At 36.1% G+C, this 18,444-nt stretch overlaps 1 protein-coding gene across 1 annotated transcript in view; it reads right to left on the bottom strand.

Annotated features, from left to right (window-relative positions):
* Positions 1-18,444, bottom strand: part of LOC112043374 (IDLSRF-like peptide) — a 104,324-nt gene that overhangs the window by 17,974 nt on the left and 67,906 nt on the right. The window contains exon 3 of the mRNA XM_024078756.2: positions 495-614. Within this exon, the coding sequence (XP_023934524.1) occupies positions 495-612 (118 nt within the window). The 5' untranslated portion in view covers positions 613-614. The remainder of the gene's footprint in view (positions 1-494; positions 615-18,444) is intronic.

Here is an 18,444-nt window from a genome sequence, read left to right as displayed (position 1 = left end):
TAAACATTACTAAAGATATTAGATTTTAAATTCATTCAATTTATTATAATTTAGAACTATTGTAAATTCCGTTTTGATGTCACCTACCTTCGGCAATTCTGGTATAGTCGTACGAACTTGCAGCGTTGCCGGTGGTAGCTAAAACGGGAATGTTTACTTAGAAGTGGCAATGATTTATTCCAGGAACGGAGCTAGTACTTTGAAAACTAAATTGTTGAGCGCGAGGTTGCCTGTTTTGGCGAGCTGCGCGACGTGCCTTCTCTGAAAACAATTAAACCAATTATCGTGACTCCCTCCTGTCTGCCGCTGCCCCTGGTGGACAAGTTCGTAGTCGACGGCATACTATCACATCGGGTAATTTAAGGGTGGTCCATACAGCTTGTTGAGGTCCAGGAGAGCGCGGGCGACGGCGCGAAGCTCACCGCCACCAGCGTCACCAGGCACGCTGCCACTCCGCACGGTGACGTTTCTGATGACAAAGATATCGCACTGACCGGAGCGCTTAGTGTGGTGTCCATACAGCTTGTTGAGGTCCAGGGAGAGCGCGGGAGACGGCGCGAAGCTCACCGCCACCAGCGTCACCAGGCACGCTGCCACTCCGCACGGTGACATTTCTGATGACAAAGAAAAAAATTCTTAGAAAATGTTTTGGTTTTCATATTAGAATCCAAAGAGAGTGGAATCTAGTAAAAGTAGATTTAAAAGACAAATATCGAAGTTGAGCAAAATTAACTCGATTGTCATAGAGCCTCTTTTTTGCCTTCGTTTACATAAGTAAGTAAGAAGTATTATATTTTTCTGTTTGTAATTGCTGACTCTCTTTGAGTTCGAGGATCCTCATTAAAATATTGTTTTCAAAAACCCTTTTTATTTCGAAAACCTTTCGCTCAGCAACTGAATAAAAAAAGGTTTATGCAAAATCAGTTATTGTCTTCGCGAACTTTTGCGTTTTCTTAAATACTGAAACCAGTTTAAGTTAACCCATTTAATAAAACGTTGTTGTCAATAAATTTTTCATTCCTTGGTTCTTTGACTGTAAGGAAACAGGTTTTTCTTTACATGAAAGGAAGAATCAGTCTAAAAATAACTGTAGTTTTTAAGCAGTGAATTTTAAAAGTGTATTTTTTATCTATACTAATCTATACTAATATTATAAAGCTGAAGAGTTTGTTTGTTTGTTTGTTTGTTAGATTGAACGCGCTAATCTCAGGCACTACTGGTCCGATTTAAAAAAATCAGTATTAGATAGCCCATTTATCGAGGAAGGTTATAGGCTATATTTTATCCCCGTATTCCTACGGGAACGGGCACCACGCGGGTAAAACCGCGCGGCGTCAACTAGTTTAAACGTAGACGTAGTTTAAACGTAGACGTTTCATATAAACATAGACGTTTGTGAGGCGCCTTCCGCAAGCTAATCGCCTCTTAAGGCGAAACAGTTTGTGAGCAACGGCTCGTAAAACTGTTTTCACGCTAGTCAGTAGTTTTCACAGAATTTCTCGAGTGCCCTCATAAACTGAGCTTAATTAATTTACTTTCTCTTTTTACAAGCGGGCCTTTTTAGTGTGCCAATGTTTACATTATTGTTGTATAAGTCCTGTTTTGCAGTAACTAGATTATTATTAAGATATTTAGTGCATAATGTACCTGAAAGTTTAGTGACAAGCACGTATTTTTATTGCTATTAATCACATCACACTAATATATAAACACGAAAGTTTGTGTGTGAGGGTATATGTTAGTTCCTCCTTTGTGCAGCGGCTACTTTGAAATTTGGAATGGAAATAGATTTTACTTATAGGCTACTTTTCATCCCGGAAAATTCCATAGTTTCATCGGGATTTGTGAATAACTGACGCGGCTGAAGTCGTAGGCGTCTTCTAGTATAATAAATATATTTCTGGACCACCTGTCTGTCTTTTTTCAGTAGATAATGTAAATCCAACCCCCATACCCCTCCGGGCTTTGGGGACACGTTATATAACATCTAATGTGCTCCCCAAAGATTGTCAAACGTTACTGATAATAATAATAATAATCATCAGTGATGATTTTTAACATATTATAGTGACAGTCAAACAATATTAACAGAAAAACACTACGACTAGAATCCCAAAAAATAAATTAATTTATTATTAAATGAGTAATGGGTTGGGTATCCTTACGAGTACCAGGCTACCATAAATAAATTGTAAGTAGAGCAAACTGATTATCTTCATCACAATAAATGAGCTTTCCCCGAATTGAAGACAACTTTAAGTGTTTCAATTGAAAAATTACCATTTCGTTTCATTTCGTAGACATCTCAAAGGAATAAATATCAGATATTTATGTTAATTTATTGTTATAGCCGTCGGATATTATTTGTAGGGTTTGCTAATTTATTTTATGATCCATTTTACAAAGGCTTTGTGGAGACTCGGCTAATTTTATTTTTTAATATTTAGTAGCTATTAATATATATAATGCGTTCCATTTATATGGCCGGGAAAGATCGAACCAGTCTAGCACATCAAGTTTCGTAAAGAAATTAATAATAATTAATCATTATCAGCTTGTTAAGGGCCATTTACAGGGCCTGTTGTATTCACTATTTTGGTCTACAATACCAACCTGTAAAAAACTACTGTGTGATATCCACCAGAAAGCACTGGATGACATTTGTTGCATAGAATCTCAATTTCGTATATGTTAACTAGCATACGTCAAAGATAGTGAATTAGCCTGCAGATCTCCCTCCGTAAATCGTCCCGTGTGTAGCAACACTGAGAACTATTATTTTTTCTAATGATTTTGATTGAAATTTCGATTAGATATAACTGTACAGTCAAAACTGCGCAGTAAAAACTGAAGGTCTGGTAGCACTCATTAGAAGAAAGCAAAAGGTTTATTAGCCTAATTTTTTTATTGCTTCATCATTTCTCCGTTTAACCACACAATAGGGGTAATGACAGTTTTTTAAATTGTATATAAATAAAGAGAATGCTAATAGTAAAGCAATTTTGTAAAAGTAACAGGGTATCTGCGATCATTACTTTCGGAGCTACAGGGATTTAAAGGGTCAGATTTGCGGCGCTGCCGCGGATCCCTGAATAACGCCCCATACAAAATGGTACGAACTAATGACGTCGTAGACACATAATGATTGTTAGATTTGTATGGGCGTTCAAACAAAATTACTAATATCTTTGTTATTTGCGTGTTTATGTTTATTTATTCATTTATTAAAAAATGTCACATTTAATGTAAGGAAGCTAAAATTGTATGAATTTCATATAATTACGATAAAAGATATTTAATAGATTTTGATATTTTATAATCTTATTTATTTTGCAAATATCCAGACAATCTTTATTTTTTATGTATAAATTAGTTAACATTGACCTTATTTACCCGAATGTATCATAAAAATCAATATATTCAAACCTAGTCATCATCCCCATTATACAGACTCGTAGTTCAAAAAATCAAGAGGATTTTTCAAGTATTTAGTTATGCATAACACGGTCGAAGCATTAATTAAATCAGCACACAATTCGACGCAAGTATTGTATTGTTATTGCTTCCGTAAACAATTCAGTAGAATGATGAATCGCACGAATTATTTGCACAACAGCTTAAAATCCAGCTGAAATGAATTCCCGAATAAATTGCCGAAAAATCCACGCGTGGACGGACGGATGTGCCTAAATAATTTTGGGACAGTATCGATCGCGTCGTGTTCACTGAAGCGGGCAGTTAAGGTAAACTACACACGAGGCGTTTTTAAGTTAAAAAAAAAATAAAAAAGAGAAGTTTATGCAGAGGTATTTTGTTTACAAAAAAGTGATTTTCATAATTATTTTAGGAATTTTAAAAATGGGAAATTTGAAGAATTCACTTCTTTCTTGAACTATAAACCAATCTTACCATTTGGATTTTGACTAACCGATTTATTCTTTGTTTCATGGATATTGTGGTGGATTTGATGCGATAATTCCTAATACTTTAAATAAAGCATTAAATATAATTGTTCACCATATATAGACCGTGGAAAGAGTTAAGCGGTTAAAGCGAGCTGATGTGCTCGACTCTGTGCAGACTTGAAGACGATGGTCTTCCTGTCTGGTAAAGCCAAATTTATTTCACCAAATCTGCTTATAGTCTGTCGACTGATTGCAGATACACAAGACAAAAAAAAAAAAAAAAAACCATATATAGACGACTTTTAACATTAAGTTTAGATAGATGGACACATAATAAACCTTCCAGTGTACTTCAAACGTAGCGTAAACCTATATGCAAAATATATAGAACAACAGTATTCAAATTCAGTAGGTTAATTTATGATCTATACAAACGTTTACATGAAAAAAATTACTTCAAAAAAAATATTCGTGTAAAAATATCTTTTACAAACTAATATATTATATTTTACGCAATAATAAACCAACGAATCTGTAGGCGTGGTTAATTACGAAAATATGTTGTTCCGAACCTTTGGCCTTTTATAATTCAATCTGACCTTTCACCGTCGAATCTTTAATATTCATGCATCATATTTTTTTAAAGAGTTACATAGCGAGCCGAGTTTTTGAATAATTGAAATGAAATGAAATGAAATTTATTGTTAAAATAAAAAAATACTTACTCGTGTATTTTTTTATACTTTTTATAATTTGTCTTACCGGTTTGTCCTAATATTTCTAAGTAATTTTAATTAATTATATATGTGAGATATCTTACAAAACACCAAATTTTCAATTACTTAATTAAGTTTTACAGATAATATCATAATTATCATTAACGACCCATATTTGGCTCACTATCGAGCTAGAGTCTCTTCTTAGAATGAGAGGGGTTAGGTATACATATAGGTAATATTCTACCAGGCTAGCCCAATCCGCATTGCCAGACTTCATACAACTATAGAATTAAGAAAATATTCATGTGTGCAGGTTTCAGATATATTTGTAGTTAGTTATATTTATATTACTAAAAGATAAAAGGAGCAAAATGGAACGAAACGATGCTACTTGGTGGCAGAAATAAGCATGAATAGAGCTTGTTACGCCGACATAAACTATTATTAGTACTACTACTGATTTTATTATTTGTATTTACAATCTATTTCTTCTGCCCTGTTAATGTATAAATAACTAAAAACCTAATATTGTATAACCTGTGTACAACGTAAACGAGAATTTATATGGAATTGAAACAGTTGTGCAGTAGTGCCACTAGATGGCGTTGTTTCAATTCCTTAGAAATTCACGTTTACGTTAACGCGATAGTAACAGTATCAAACTGCCACTAGGCCCTCTGTTAACAGTTTTATTTCAAAGTAACTTAACACTGTTACACTAAGTTACACGTAAAAACTTCCGTCTGTAAAGTTCCTTAGACAAAAAAAGCAATTTATATTTTATTTGCGCCCCTGTCCGGAAGAGCTCCTCTGTTTTAATTACGTCCGTGCGGAGTTCACAATATTTCGTTTTACAATCCTCTTACATATGTGGTTCAGGTTCGTGCTCACAGTTAAAAATATACTCGGTTGTTTCCAAAAAACTGACGAAATCACAAATCCTCGACGTATGTTTAACTGATTACTTTCTTTTTGTTTTTATTTTACACATATGTTGACGATATTTAAGCATTAAGGCGACATTTAAGTAAATGTTTTTGATGGTATGTTTATTGGTTGGGTTTTGTAATTTTTTGTAATCGTCTTGTTAGTGAGATGGAGACCATTTTACCACCGCCACATCAACCAATATATAACCACTACAGGAAATAGACCTATTGTATGGACTTCCAAACAACACAGTCCTAAGTCATCTGCATCATCATTTGATATCATCATTCAACAGTGCCCCGGACCCAAATACAGTTAGACTAAAACACCCTTCCAGAACGGCCTTCAAAACCGTGGTACGAGTCTCAGAAGAGACACGCTTAGAGAGTCGTTCTGACCATCTTTTCTGTTTCTTCCTTCGGGCCCCATCTGCGCTCGTCCAAAACCCCCCTGGTGACGCCGCTGTGGTCTCATTAAGGAGACTACGGCACTTCCACAATCAGAATATATGGCATCCATCCATCGGCTTTGTGAACTATGTGCTCCATCATTATCAACCCATATTCGGCTCACTGCTGAGCTCGAGTCTCCTCTCAGAACGAGAGGGGTTAGGCCAATAGTCCACCACGCTGGCCCAATGCGGAATGGCAGACTTGACATACTCTATGCCTCTATGCCTCTATACCAAATCAACTAAGCGAATTGTCAGGCCACCCTGAGTGTTATAATCTAAAAAACTCTAAAATTCAAAGTAATTTTAGAGACAACTGATTTGTTTTGTCTACCAGAAAGCAAAATCATTATTTATAACATCTCTGGGGGGATATAAACCAAATTTCTGGTAACGCTGCTACATTCTAACCGTAGTGTCAGGCGAGTCAGTAAATTTTAATGTCCATTTTTTACCATAAAAGCACCGAAGTCAGGGCTGTTAAATAGACCTAAAGAGTACTTTGTTAGATGTAATAACAATTTACTTGGGCACAAAAAAGTAATGGCCCAGCTCTTTGGCAGGATTAATTCGGTTCAGTGTTGGTCAGAATTTTTTCAGGGTTGTTTCGTTTTAATTATTAGAAAGAATTGAGACGTTCTGAAAGAAAATTGCGAGTATAATTTCGTAATATTATCATATTTTCCTGTTATATTCTTCATTAGCCAGGGATTATTTTCAGCGTGGAATTAGCTTTTTTTTAATAAGTTTATTTCCTTAATCAACAAACTAAATTTTTTGTTCCTAATTTAAGTCTAAAAACCTTAGAAAAATCTCTTGCCTACTAGCCCCTGAGGCTGTAAATGACAATAGGCGACAATCACTTAACATTAGGTGACTCTCGCTTGCCACATAAGCAACTAGCTAACGCACCGCAGTTTTACCCGCGTAGTTCATGTTCCCGTGGCTTTCTATTGCTAAAGTAACTTTAAAATCGGTTCGTTAGACCTAGAGATTACATTCTACCACCGCACAAACTTTACCCATTTATAATATTAGTATAGACACTAGTCTATACATATATATATAGATAGTCTATAGATACTCGTAAAATAGGAGAGGATTTAATAAAATATCTAACTCTTGTGTTTGTGGAACATAAACTCTAACATAAACTCGACACCTAACTAAATGGTAAACGGAAAACAAACGCGGGCTTAATGAAAAAGCTTTTAAATGCTCCTGCAAACAAAACAAAGCCTTGGAATCCTTTTATTTTTTATTATTTGCAAAATTTTACGAGCTATAGAATCTATTCTATATTTTAATACAAAAAAAATATGTAAAATGAACAATCTATTATCTAATAACAAAAATGTTTCTATTCTACTAATTTAACTAAAATATAGCTTTTTTTGAAATTTTATAGTCTGCTTAGACAACAAACAAAAAAGCTTTTTTTTTATTCTTTACAAGTTAGCCCTTGACTACAATCACACCTAATGGTAAGTGAGGAGGATGAAAATCCACACCCGTTTCGGTTTCTACACGACATCATACTGGAACGCTAAATTGCTTGGCGGTACGTCTTCGTCGGTAGGGTGGTAACTAGCCACGGCAGATGCCTCCCACCAGGCAGACCTGGACCAATTAAGGAATTCAATTGATCCAGTCGGAGATCGAACCCAAGACCTCCGTCTTGTACATTCACCGTGCTTACCACTGCGCCACTGAGGCCGTCAAAAAAGCTGAAGCTGTCAGCCCATAGTAACTTTCAGCTTGTAAAAAATTATGAAAATCCAACTGCAATAGGCCTTGGGGTTATAATACACATATGAAGGAAAGAAATGGAATTCAGAAAGGGATTCGCTCCGTATCAACTGGATCGCTTTCCGAGCTATACCTTTAGTCAGAAACAAATTATAATCATAAAACATCATCGGATATCAAAGCAGGTTGCGTCACTAATGGTGACTGGCGCAGCTGAGCGCTTTCTTGGAAACTGTAATCGCGTGACGTCAAAGAGTAGGCGGCGTGGGTGTATAAGGTTACATTTTGTTCATGTTCTTGGAATTAGCACTGTGTAATATCGCATTAAAGGTATTTTACAGCGCCAGGCTTTCCTTTAATGAAAGGAGCTTTAGGGCTTAGATCTACATCGGGTTAGAGTTGATTAGGTTAGATTTTGTCGGCCTCAGTGGCGCAGTGGTATGCGCGGTGGATTTACAAGTTGGAGGTCCTGGGTTCGATTGCGGTTTTCTTAATTGTCCGTGGCTGATCACCACCCTACCAGGAAAGATGTACCGACAAGTGATTTAGCGTTCCGGTACGATGTCGTGCAGAAAAAGAAAGGTGTGTGGATTTTTATACTCCTCCTAACAAGTTAGCCCGCTTCCATCTTAGATTGCATCGTCACTTACCATCAAATAAGATTGCAGTCAAGGGCTAACTTGTAAAGAATAAAAAATAGATAATACTTTGATTAATAACGATCACTTTCAAATGTTATAGATAATGACTATTAGGGTAACTGCACCAACTTCTGAACACTGTATATTTCTTAGAAGAAATAGAAGCTTATATTTCACAACTTGACTCAGGCTTCTAACTCAGGACTGCTCGAAGCTATGAGTACATAGGCTAACCACTCACTTTAAAATCTTTCTATTCACGTCCTACTCGAATTAAAAACATAACGCAAATCCATCTTTTTGGGTGTTACAGACAGAAGCACACTTTGAAGTTAAATACGCCTCTTTTTTCCCAAGGGTGAAAAAGGCCTGTTTCAGTTTTATAATAGGGACTAACAAAGGGATCAATGGGCGAGGGATTATTCATTTTATTAAGATATACGACGCCGTAATGCTGCCGGATTTATGACGTGGATTACCGACGGTTACGAACACGCGAATTGGCGCCTCGTTGTTTTTATGAAGGGCATTTTGTGAGCTTTATCAAATACCCTCAATAGCTCTGCAGTTGGGGGAATTAAACCCGAAAGGTCGTGAATTTAGTCGCTTATTGAATAGTTTCACACTCATTCCTAGCAGACTTCTGTGCGGATATAAGAGCTATGGCGCCATACGGCGTTAGTAACTCTTCGTGTAGTCTATATTTCAATCTATAGGATATAGACATCCTCCTATTCTATTATATCCTATAGACTATAGGCGGATTTAGAAGCTTAGCCACAAAGGATTCAGTTCAGTCAAAGGTTACTAAAACACTTCCTTAAAACAGGAAAGAAATAAGAAATAAATTCTTTATTTTATGATAAATAAATATCCTTAAGTAATACATCACTATCTAGCCTAAAAGTAACATAGCCTCTGTTATGGGTATGAAGTTAGCTGATTTAAATACTTATTTATCGTATAAATACACTCAGACACTGTAAAACACCCATGCTCGCATCGTTTCGCAAACGCCAAAGTTTGTATGGATGTTTGTTATTCTTTAACGCTGCAACTATTGCACCAATTTGGCTCAAATTTTAAATAAAGAAATGGGTTTAACTTTGTATTAACACTAGTTTATCCCGGAAAAATCCATGGTTCCCGAGGGATTTGTGAAAAACTCCTCGCAGACGAAGTCGCGGGCGTCCGCTAGTCACACACATATTTTGTGTTGTGGGAATCGAACCCAGGGCCGTAGATACAGAAAACACTCACCACTACCAATTGAGCCACATGGCCGTCAACGCTGTTATGTTTATGTAACCGTAATAAAATTTCGTTAGATAAAATGAAATATACAAGTTACCGATAACCTGTAATTGGCAAGATAGGGAACGTTGCTAATTGGCTCCATCGGCGGCGAAGTCTTTGACGCGTGTAAATTCAGGGCGGAAGCTGAGGGCAAACTAATTAGCACTCACCGATGCGACGCGATAGACTGCTTGGAATTTCTCGAGAGTAATTGGTATATTATTTAGATGGACACCGTATGTAAAATGTCCTTCTGGCGGGTTTCCTGACACCTATGAGTTGTGCATCTTCATGGGCATCTTCTAGAAAAGCGCGCTTTAACTTAGACCCTCAGGTTTTGGTGTATAGTTTGTCAAAATTTGAGTATTTTGATGAAATATGAAGATAATTGTTGGAAAGTTTCTTATTAGAAATGCGATATGTTTCGAATTTTATAATGCTGTTGATAAGCCTATAATTTTTGACTGACCAACTTTGGGGTTCTATGGTGAGCTGTATGTGTGATTTTTTTCCTTTTGGTCCAATGACAAGTTGATCCTTGAATACGATCTCGTTTGATGCAAAGTAAAGTAAGATGGTAGCGGGATTGCTCATAAGTCGTACAATTTTAATCTACCCACATTTCAGAGGGTTTTTACCCTCAGATTGGCATATCTTCACTGGCAGGCTGGTAGCTACAGCCGATGCTCGCCATTAGGCCAGACCTGAACCAATTTTAAAAATACAAAATTCTAAAACCGACCCAAGCTAAAAATCGAACCCAGGACCTCTCCATTAAAAACCACAGCATTACCAACTAAAAAACGCAACAATGAAACATTTAACATTAATATAACATAAAGTAACTTATAAGTTAATTAAACACTTAGTCCACGTCAAAGTATCCCATGAAAATAAGCTATAATTAGCTACAGACTGTAATGACACGTATTTCATTAACAATAGGGATCGTTATAGCGTGCAGGGCTCGTGTAACTTGAGCGTGGAATAGCTCTCACGGGAGAAAAGTTTCCTTTACAGAATGGTTTCATAACACTTGGGTAACTAAGAGGGTGGTAAATAAAACTGTTATAGTATACGAGTGAGTTGGCGATATAAGAGTATTTATATTATTCTACTTTGTAAAATGTAATTTTTGTAAAAATTAAGTTTATAGTTTATCATATCATAAAACAAGAAATAAAAACGTGTATTTTTAATGATAACTTTATATTTAACAAATACGATTTTTTTCTTATTCATGTCCCTATTATTTATTACAATTACATTTCATATTGTAATTAAGTATCTCGTTGCTTCAGTAAGTGGTTTTAAATCATGGGGTCTTTGGCTCAAATGCTCTCTAAGGGTCATATTGGGCTGTAAATATTGAGCTTGTCTCTCTTCCCAGAAATTCTAGTAGGTATTAACACCGAGGTACCCCGGATTCGGGGTATTTCGGAGAGCACGATAAAGCCGTCGGCACCAGTCATTATCATTAAACTCAGACGTTGATAGTTACTTATCATATCGTCACACTAAGTCCAACAACCCGGTGTGTGTATTGAAAATGGAAGATCATAAGAGAGGAAGTACTTTAGCGAACACAGAACTCGATTGGCAATGTAATATTTAGAGAGATGCTTAGCTTTTATGAGCTATACATTGTACGAAGGTTAACTACAGATATTTCGGTTCGCTAATTTGAGAACGAAATCTCGTGCCACTGCCAAGAATTTTGATCCCCACACTCCTCCGTGAGTCATAATTATCTTGTGTGAGGGTCGTGACCACATCCATCTCTGATCTTTGTCCTTAGGATGTTATGCCATTTATTTCTATCTCCGGCTACGCGAAGAGCATCGTAAACAGTGGACTTGAGTGTAGTGAGGACTTGGGAGGCTATTCTGTAACGATGCTTTTATCACTTCGACAGTGTGAGCTTCGAGCTCGTATCTATCGCTGTCTATCGTCTATAGTTTCGTGTTAGACATAAAGAAATAGAGGTGAATTCGAAAGAAGTGAAACTGAATAGCCCTACTGGTCGGACCAACGCATTGTCACCGCGGTCTTTTTCCTTCCACCTTGCTAGTAATAACTATTTATTCCAGATTATCTCCGATCCCCACACAAACTACCCTAAATTTTTATTAATAAAAATTAGCACCCTCTACCACCTATTGTTAAAATATTTGTATACGTCAGCACAATCTATCCCCTGCAGTACAAATATAAGGTTAGAGTGTATGAAAGAAGATATGTATGTAGATGGAGTAAGCGATAGATTGACGTATGATAGAGGTGAATGGAAAAGGGTGACTCAGGGTTACATGAACGTAATTATATATCAGAGAAGATATCCTCCCATATCCCATAATCGGAATAGGCAGTTATCGATAAAAGTTCCAAAGCGATTTTACTTTATCCGTCGCTTCCGACAATCATTGTCATATATCATATAATATACTCAAACTTGACAAACTTTATACTTACATTTTTCCTATGGATCACTGGTTCACTATTGGTAAAAACACATTAAAATTCGTTTAGTAGTTTTCGAGTTTATCACGAACAAACAGTCGCGGTGATGAACTTTGTTTTATACGATTGTATAGATTCCTGCAGAGCTATTCTGTAACTATTTTTGGTATAACTCACAAGTACGAGTTTTGAATTGTCCTCTATCTGTCCCTTTCTATAGTATCGTGTTAGATAGAGATAGATAGAGGTGAATTCGAAACTCGCACCTGCGAGTTATACCAAAAATTCAAAAAAATCAAAATTCATTTATTTCAAGTAGGCTCAGTTTAAAAGCACTTTTGATACGACAGTTGACTATTTGTAAAGATAGGTATCTTTACAAATAGTCAACTGTTCGGAAAACCACCGGTTCGGAAGGCAGATTCTTCAGAAATAATTACAGAATAGCCGTACTGTACTTACCTTTCAATATTCTTCCTTTAACCAAGCTATTTTCGATTCACATACACCCACATTACTCTATGTAATCCGATAAAGTCACAATATAGTATACCGTCTGCATTACCTCTTTGAAATATGTTACACGCTACAAAGGGTTACGAGGTGCTACGACTGCTACAGGATTTGCTACGGGACTAAAATAGTGCGCTACGAAATTGAATAAAGCTACGGTTCTATACAGTGTAATGTTACTTTACACGCTTTCTGAATTTCATATTACAGACTTTTATTCAAATTGGCCTTTTAGCTGCTTTTAGTGCGTGTATTATACTAGCGGACGCTCACGACTTCGTCCGCGTGTAATTTAGTTTTTCACAAATCCCACGGGCCCCATTGATTTTTCCGAGATGAAAAGTAGCCTATTTATTAATACAAAGTGAAATGAATAGCGGCATTAAAGAGTAACAAACATCCATACAAACATCCAAACAAACATCCATACAAATTTTCGCGTTTATAATATTAATGTGCCGTGATAGCCCAGTGGATATAATCTATGCCTCCAATTCCGGAGGGCGTAGGTTCGAACCTGGTCCGGGGCATTTACCTCCATCTTTTTAATTATGTGCATTGTAAGAAATTAAATATCACGTGTCTCAAACTGTGAAGGAAAAACATCGTAAAGAAACCTGCATACCTGAGAATTTCTCTAGGTGTGTGAAGTCTGCCATTTAGCATTGAGCCAGCGTGGTCGACTATTGGCCTAATATGTCTCATTATAAAAGGAGAATCGTGCTCAGCAGTGAGCCGAATATGTTTTGAAAAGGTTAAGCCGTCGGTCCCGTTTACTATCATTAATATCTCACAGTGGTCGTTGAAGAATTTAATATTATCTTGTTAGCGTGTTGGGACATTCATTAAAATAAGCTAATAATGAAGATTGTAGTTTTTATTCTATATAGGTTTTAGTGGTTTGTGACAGAAGGTCGTTTTTTGCGCATAGGTAATCTCTAACGCTAAAATTTTCTTCATTCTATAAGGGCATGATTTGTATATAGGAATTACGATAAGTTAGCTTAAGTTTCTTTTTGTAGATATTATTTTACTATTAAAAAATATAACGACTTGAAATTTTTCATTTCTAAATGTCTGAAAAATACCTTTTTGTTTTGTTTCAAAAGTTCTGACGTAGGCATCATACACGTGAAATGATTTTAACGTTAACATTTAATCCGTGTTTTTATTTCAAAAAAAAATCATGATCACTTTCAGTGTAGAAAAACAATTCCACTTCTATACTCGTTCATATTTGAAACGTGTTTCATTTTTATTTCGTACTTTTCCAGGAAAATAGAATGGAAATCCTCGTGATTTTCGATGTAGAGCAAAAACTAGCTAGCTTCAGTATACCTACATATAGATTTATGCTTCTACATGAGACAGGATTGACGCAATATGAATGCAAATGAAATGAATACTAGAGCACCGTCGTGTCGCAGGTACGGCGTTATAACTGTGTTATAACGGTGCTATACCACGTCAACATGGCAGTGCCGGCTGATTTAGTCACTTAGTTCAACCTCACGTATAGAATTAAGGTCTATCTCGACGCTTGGTTCAATGTTTTAGCTCGTAGTAATTCGTATTTGGTGCGGTTGGTTGAATGTATGTTTTAGTTGTTAGTAATAACTTAGCTGTAAATATAGTGTAGGAAAGGTATGCATCACCAGTTTTAAGTTAACACCTAATATAGCTTAAGATTAATGCTTAAAATGTGTGCCGCTACCACATTAATTAATTTAATTAAACACTAATTATGTCAATTTATTCGTTTTATTTAGACTCACAATTGAATGTCTTAGATTATAGGCTAATACAATAGATTTTTTTTCATCTTCCCACAAGTTTGACTTATAGGAATTCCCCTATAAGTCAAACTTGATGCTGCATCAAAAGATTGCATCGCTGAAGTCGAAATAAAATCAAACGAAAAATATCATAATATGTTATCAAAATTAAACCATTTATAAACAAGTTTATTGAATCCTCCCTCCAAACCGAATTGTTTTTTTCCAATCTCATTTTAGAGATTAAACATGTACGCAGGAGATAATATAATGCACAAGTGTATGCGCAAGCACAGGTGCACTCTCTTTTCTGTCTCTCTCCTCTTTGAGGCCGTTGGATCAGCTTCCACCTTCACACAGGAAGTAAAACTATAAGAAATTGTAATGTAGTCATCAATTGTAAAAAACAAAGAGCAACTGTTCTTCTGCCGGTTTCTTCTCAGCTGAACCTGCCTTCTGAACTTGTGGTAGAATCTTTACAAATAGTCAACTGACGTGTCAAATGGTCACGCGCTACTGACATATTTAATAGCAATAAATCTTTGCTAATAACATTAAAATCAACCCAAACCTGAATATTGAACGTGTGAATAACACGCTGTGTCATGAAAAGTAACGATCACATAAAAAGCCTACTGAAACCTTGTTAATATATAACATACCACGTTTATGTGTGTGAGGCGGCAGAGCTTGTGGTCGATTTTTACACTTCATTTGTTTAGATTTACTCTTTTTATTTCTTTTTGAGACTCATGTTACCTTTTATCAGATACTAGCTGACGCAGCGCGGTTACACCCGCGTGGTTCCCGTTCCCGTAGCAATACGGAAATAGTATATAGCCTTCCTCGATAAATGGGCTATCTAACACTGAAATTTTTTTTTAAATCGAACCAGTAGTTCCTGAGCGCGTTCAATCAAACAAACAAACAAACTCTTCAGCTTTATAATATTAGTGTAGATTGATCACAAATTGTTGTAATTAAATTCATGATTTTTTTAAAATGTTACAGCTGCTTACCACCGTGCCGTGAAAGCCCAGTGTATATGACCTTTGCCTCCGATTCCGAAGGATGTAGAGTAGATTTGAATCCGGTCCGGGGTATACCTCCAGCTTTTCAGTTGTGTGCATTAAAAAAAATTAAATATCACGTGTCTCAAACGGTGAACGCAAAACATCGTGAGGAAACCTGCATACCAGAGAATAACCTTCATTCTCTGCGTGTGTAAAGTCTGCCATCCATTTAAATAGACTGATATAATTATCAGTCTATTTAAATGGTCAATTACAGAGTAATATTGTAATTTTAATCATAATTGATTCGAATTACAATGTGTAACTGAAGCAAAGCTCAATTATTGACGCAGTCCTAGCAGTTAATTATTCATTCACCATAATTATCAACCCATATTCGGCTCACTGCTGAGCTCGAGTCTCCTCTCAGAATGAGAGGAGTTAGGCCACCACGGTGGCCCAATGCGAATTGGCAAACTTCACATAACAAAGAATTAAGAAATGTCTCTGGTATGAAGGTTTCCTTACGATTTTTTCCCTTCACTGTTTGAGACACGTGATATTTCAAATTTCTTAAAATGCACACAACTGAAAAGTTGGAGGTGCATGCCCCAGATTGGAGTCAAACCCACACCCTCCGGAATCGGAGGCAGAGGTCATATCCACTGGGCTATCACGGTTCATGGTTCTCGTTAATTATTATTGTCAGACAATTTCCAATGGTTTACTTAGTTTACTTAAGGAACGGGAAAAGTAATAATTTATTTCTACGAGTATTAGGACATGAAGTTAACACCGCTCGAATGCTTCAGAGCATCAATAGCTCAACGGTAAAGCGGTCGGACTCATCCCCTGGGGGTGGTGGTTCGATCCCCGCCCCGCTGTACTTTTGTCGTACTCCTAACTGTCTTTCCCGACTAGTTGGAAGGGTATGGGAATATTGGTCATATTTAAAAAATGTGGAAAATATTATTTAAAAAAAGATGTTAACGGTCCTGATTCTTCAGCTGAAACGTAAATCCAAACATACATTTTATATCCGACTAGTTGACAACGCGCCGTTTCACTCGCGTGGTTCCCGTTCCCGTAGGAATACGGGAATAATATTTAACCTATAGCCTTCCTCGATAAATGGGCTATCTAACAATGAAATAATTTTTCAAATCAGACCACTAGTTCCTGAGATTATAGATAACAACCGAAGTATAGATAGCAAAGTATTAAAATACTAAAGCTTCTAAAAGGTTTTTGCGTGATAGTCAGAGGAATAGCAATGGTTTGTTTTGGCTTATAAATGCTTTTTTGTTGCTCTAGTTGGTTGACTTTGATGGATGTAAAAGATCCATTCCACTGGCATCTGTATAAATAGAACTGTTTCTCTTGTGTTTTTTCGATAACTTGTCTGTTTTTGGCTTTGATTATAATTTGTAGCTAATACTTCGTATCTCATTGAATTTTTGTATATTAAAAGCGATATTCTTGATTTATTTACGGGATAATCTTCAAAGTACTTCCTTAATAATGCTAAAAATAAAAAATATGAACTACTGCTACGCGAAGTAGACATTTTGACTATTATTTTCTCTCCTTGTGCTTTGATTTTCGGGATGAAAATCCATGTCCATTATCGTAGTACAAACAAAAACAACAAATGGCTATACTGACATCAAGTTTTATATGAATTTAATATACCTATTAATTGTCCTGAAAGCGAAGGGTTTTTTCTATTTCATCTCTAATAGATAAAAGGCGGGAGACATGTGGGAAAAGCCCATTAGTTAATACATATAACACGCATCAATAAAAAGGGAAAAAACATATTATTATATTCTGGAAAAGCGTTGTACATTCGCTTATGTTATTCAAAGAAAAGCGTCTTCAAGCTAGGCATTTAGCTATTGGAGTTAAAACAACAAAGTTTCCAGAGACTTCTGAAGCGTACTTGGGAACTGAATTAATGCGAACATTTACATTTTATTTTATGATAAAAGTTAAGAAAATATGTAGTAGATTGTACCCGGGGCGACGCTGTCACAGAAATAAATTGTATGAATACTATTTGTAATATCTTTATTTACTGTAGAACTTCGTTACACAATTTCCATACTAAATTACCTACTCAGAACTTTAATATATTTATGTTGTTCCTTTGGGTTTTCTCTAATGATTAATTATAGTTACCTCAACCTAATATATATATAGTATTAGAACAAACAAAACAAAAAAAATAACAAATCTGTGGAGCCGTTTTGCTTGGTATTAGCTTATTTAAACTACTACAGGGCCATACCATATTTTTTATTTAGGAGAGGGGATATGGAACTAATAATCACCACGGTGCTCTGATCTGGGTTGGCGGGCTTCGGGTGATAAATTATTTAGGGTGTAAAATATTGACTGTTTAACGACCTCCACTGGCGCAGTGGTATACGCGGTGGATTTATAAGGAGGTTCTGGGTCCTGGTCTGGCTGGTAGGCTTCGGCCGTGGCTAGTTACCACCTTACCGACATAGACGTACCGCCAAGCGATTTAGCGATCCGGTATGATGTCGTGTAAAAACCGAAAGGGGTGTGGATTTTCATCCCCCTCCAAACAAGTTAGCCCGCTTCCATCTTAGACTGCATCATCACTTACAATCAGGTGAGATTGTAGTCAAGGGCTAACTTGTAATAAATAAAAAAAAAATGGCAACTGGCAAGAATACTGGATGTATGGCGTGGATAATCAAACAGATTCAGATCATTATCAGGTTATGTTATAGGAAGAATACATCTTGAAATGCTTCCTTAAAATTACTTAAAAATTCCTTTACAATCATGAATTCATGAGTTCATGATCTACTTTTAAGGTTTATGCCAGTCATTCTTTCCACCATATTATAAAAACGTTGTTAGTATCATTGAATTGGCTTAACTGATGTACATCTATATAGCTAAGAAACAACTCGATCACGCCATTTTTCAAACTAAACAAAAATACCTAACAAAATTT

This window comes from Bicyclus anynana, chromosome 22 (genome assembly GCF_947172395.1).
Source record: "Bicyclus anynana chromosome 22, ilBicAnyn1.1, whole genome shotgun sequence".
Lineage (NCBI taxonomy): Eukaryota > Metazoa > Arthropoda > Insecta > Lepidoptera > Nymphalidae > Bicyclus > Bicyclus anynana.
Note: the sequence above shows the minus strand (reverse complement) of the source record. Positions and strands in the feature narration are given on the sequence as shown.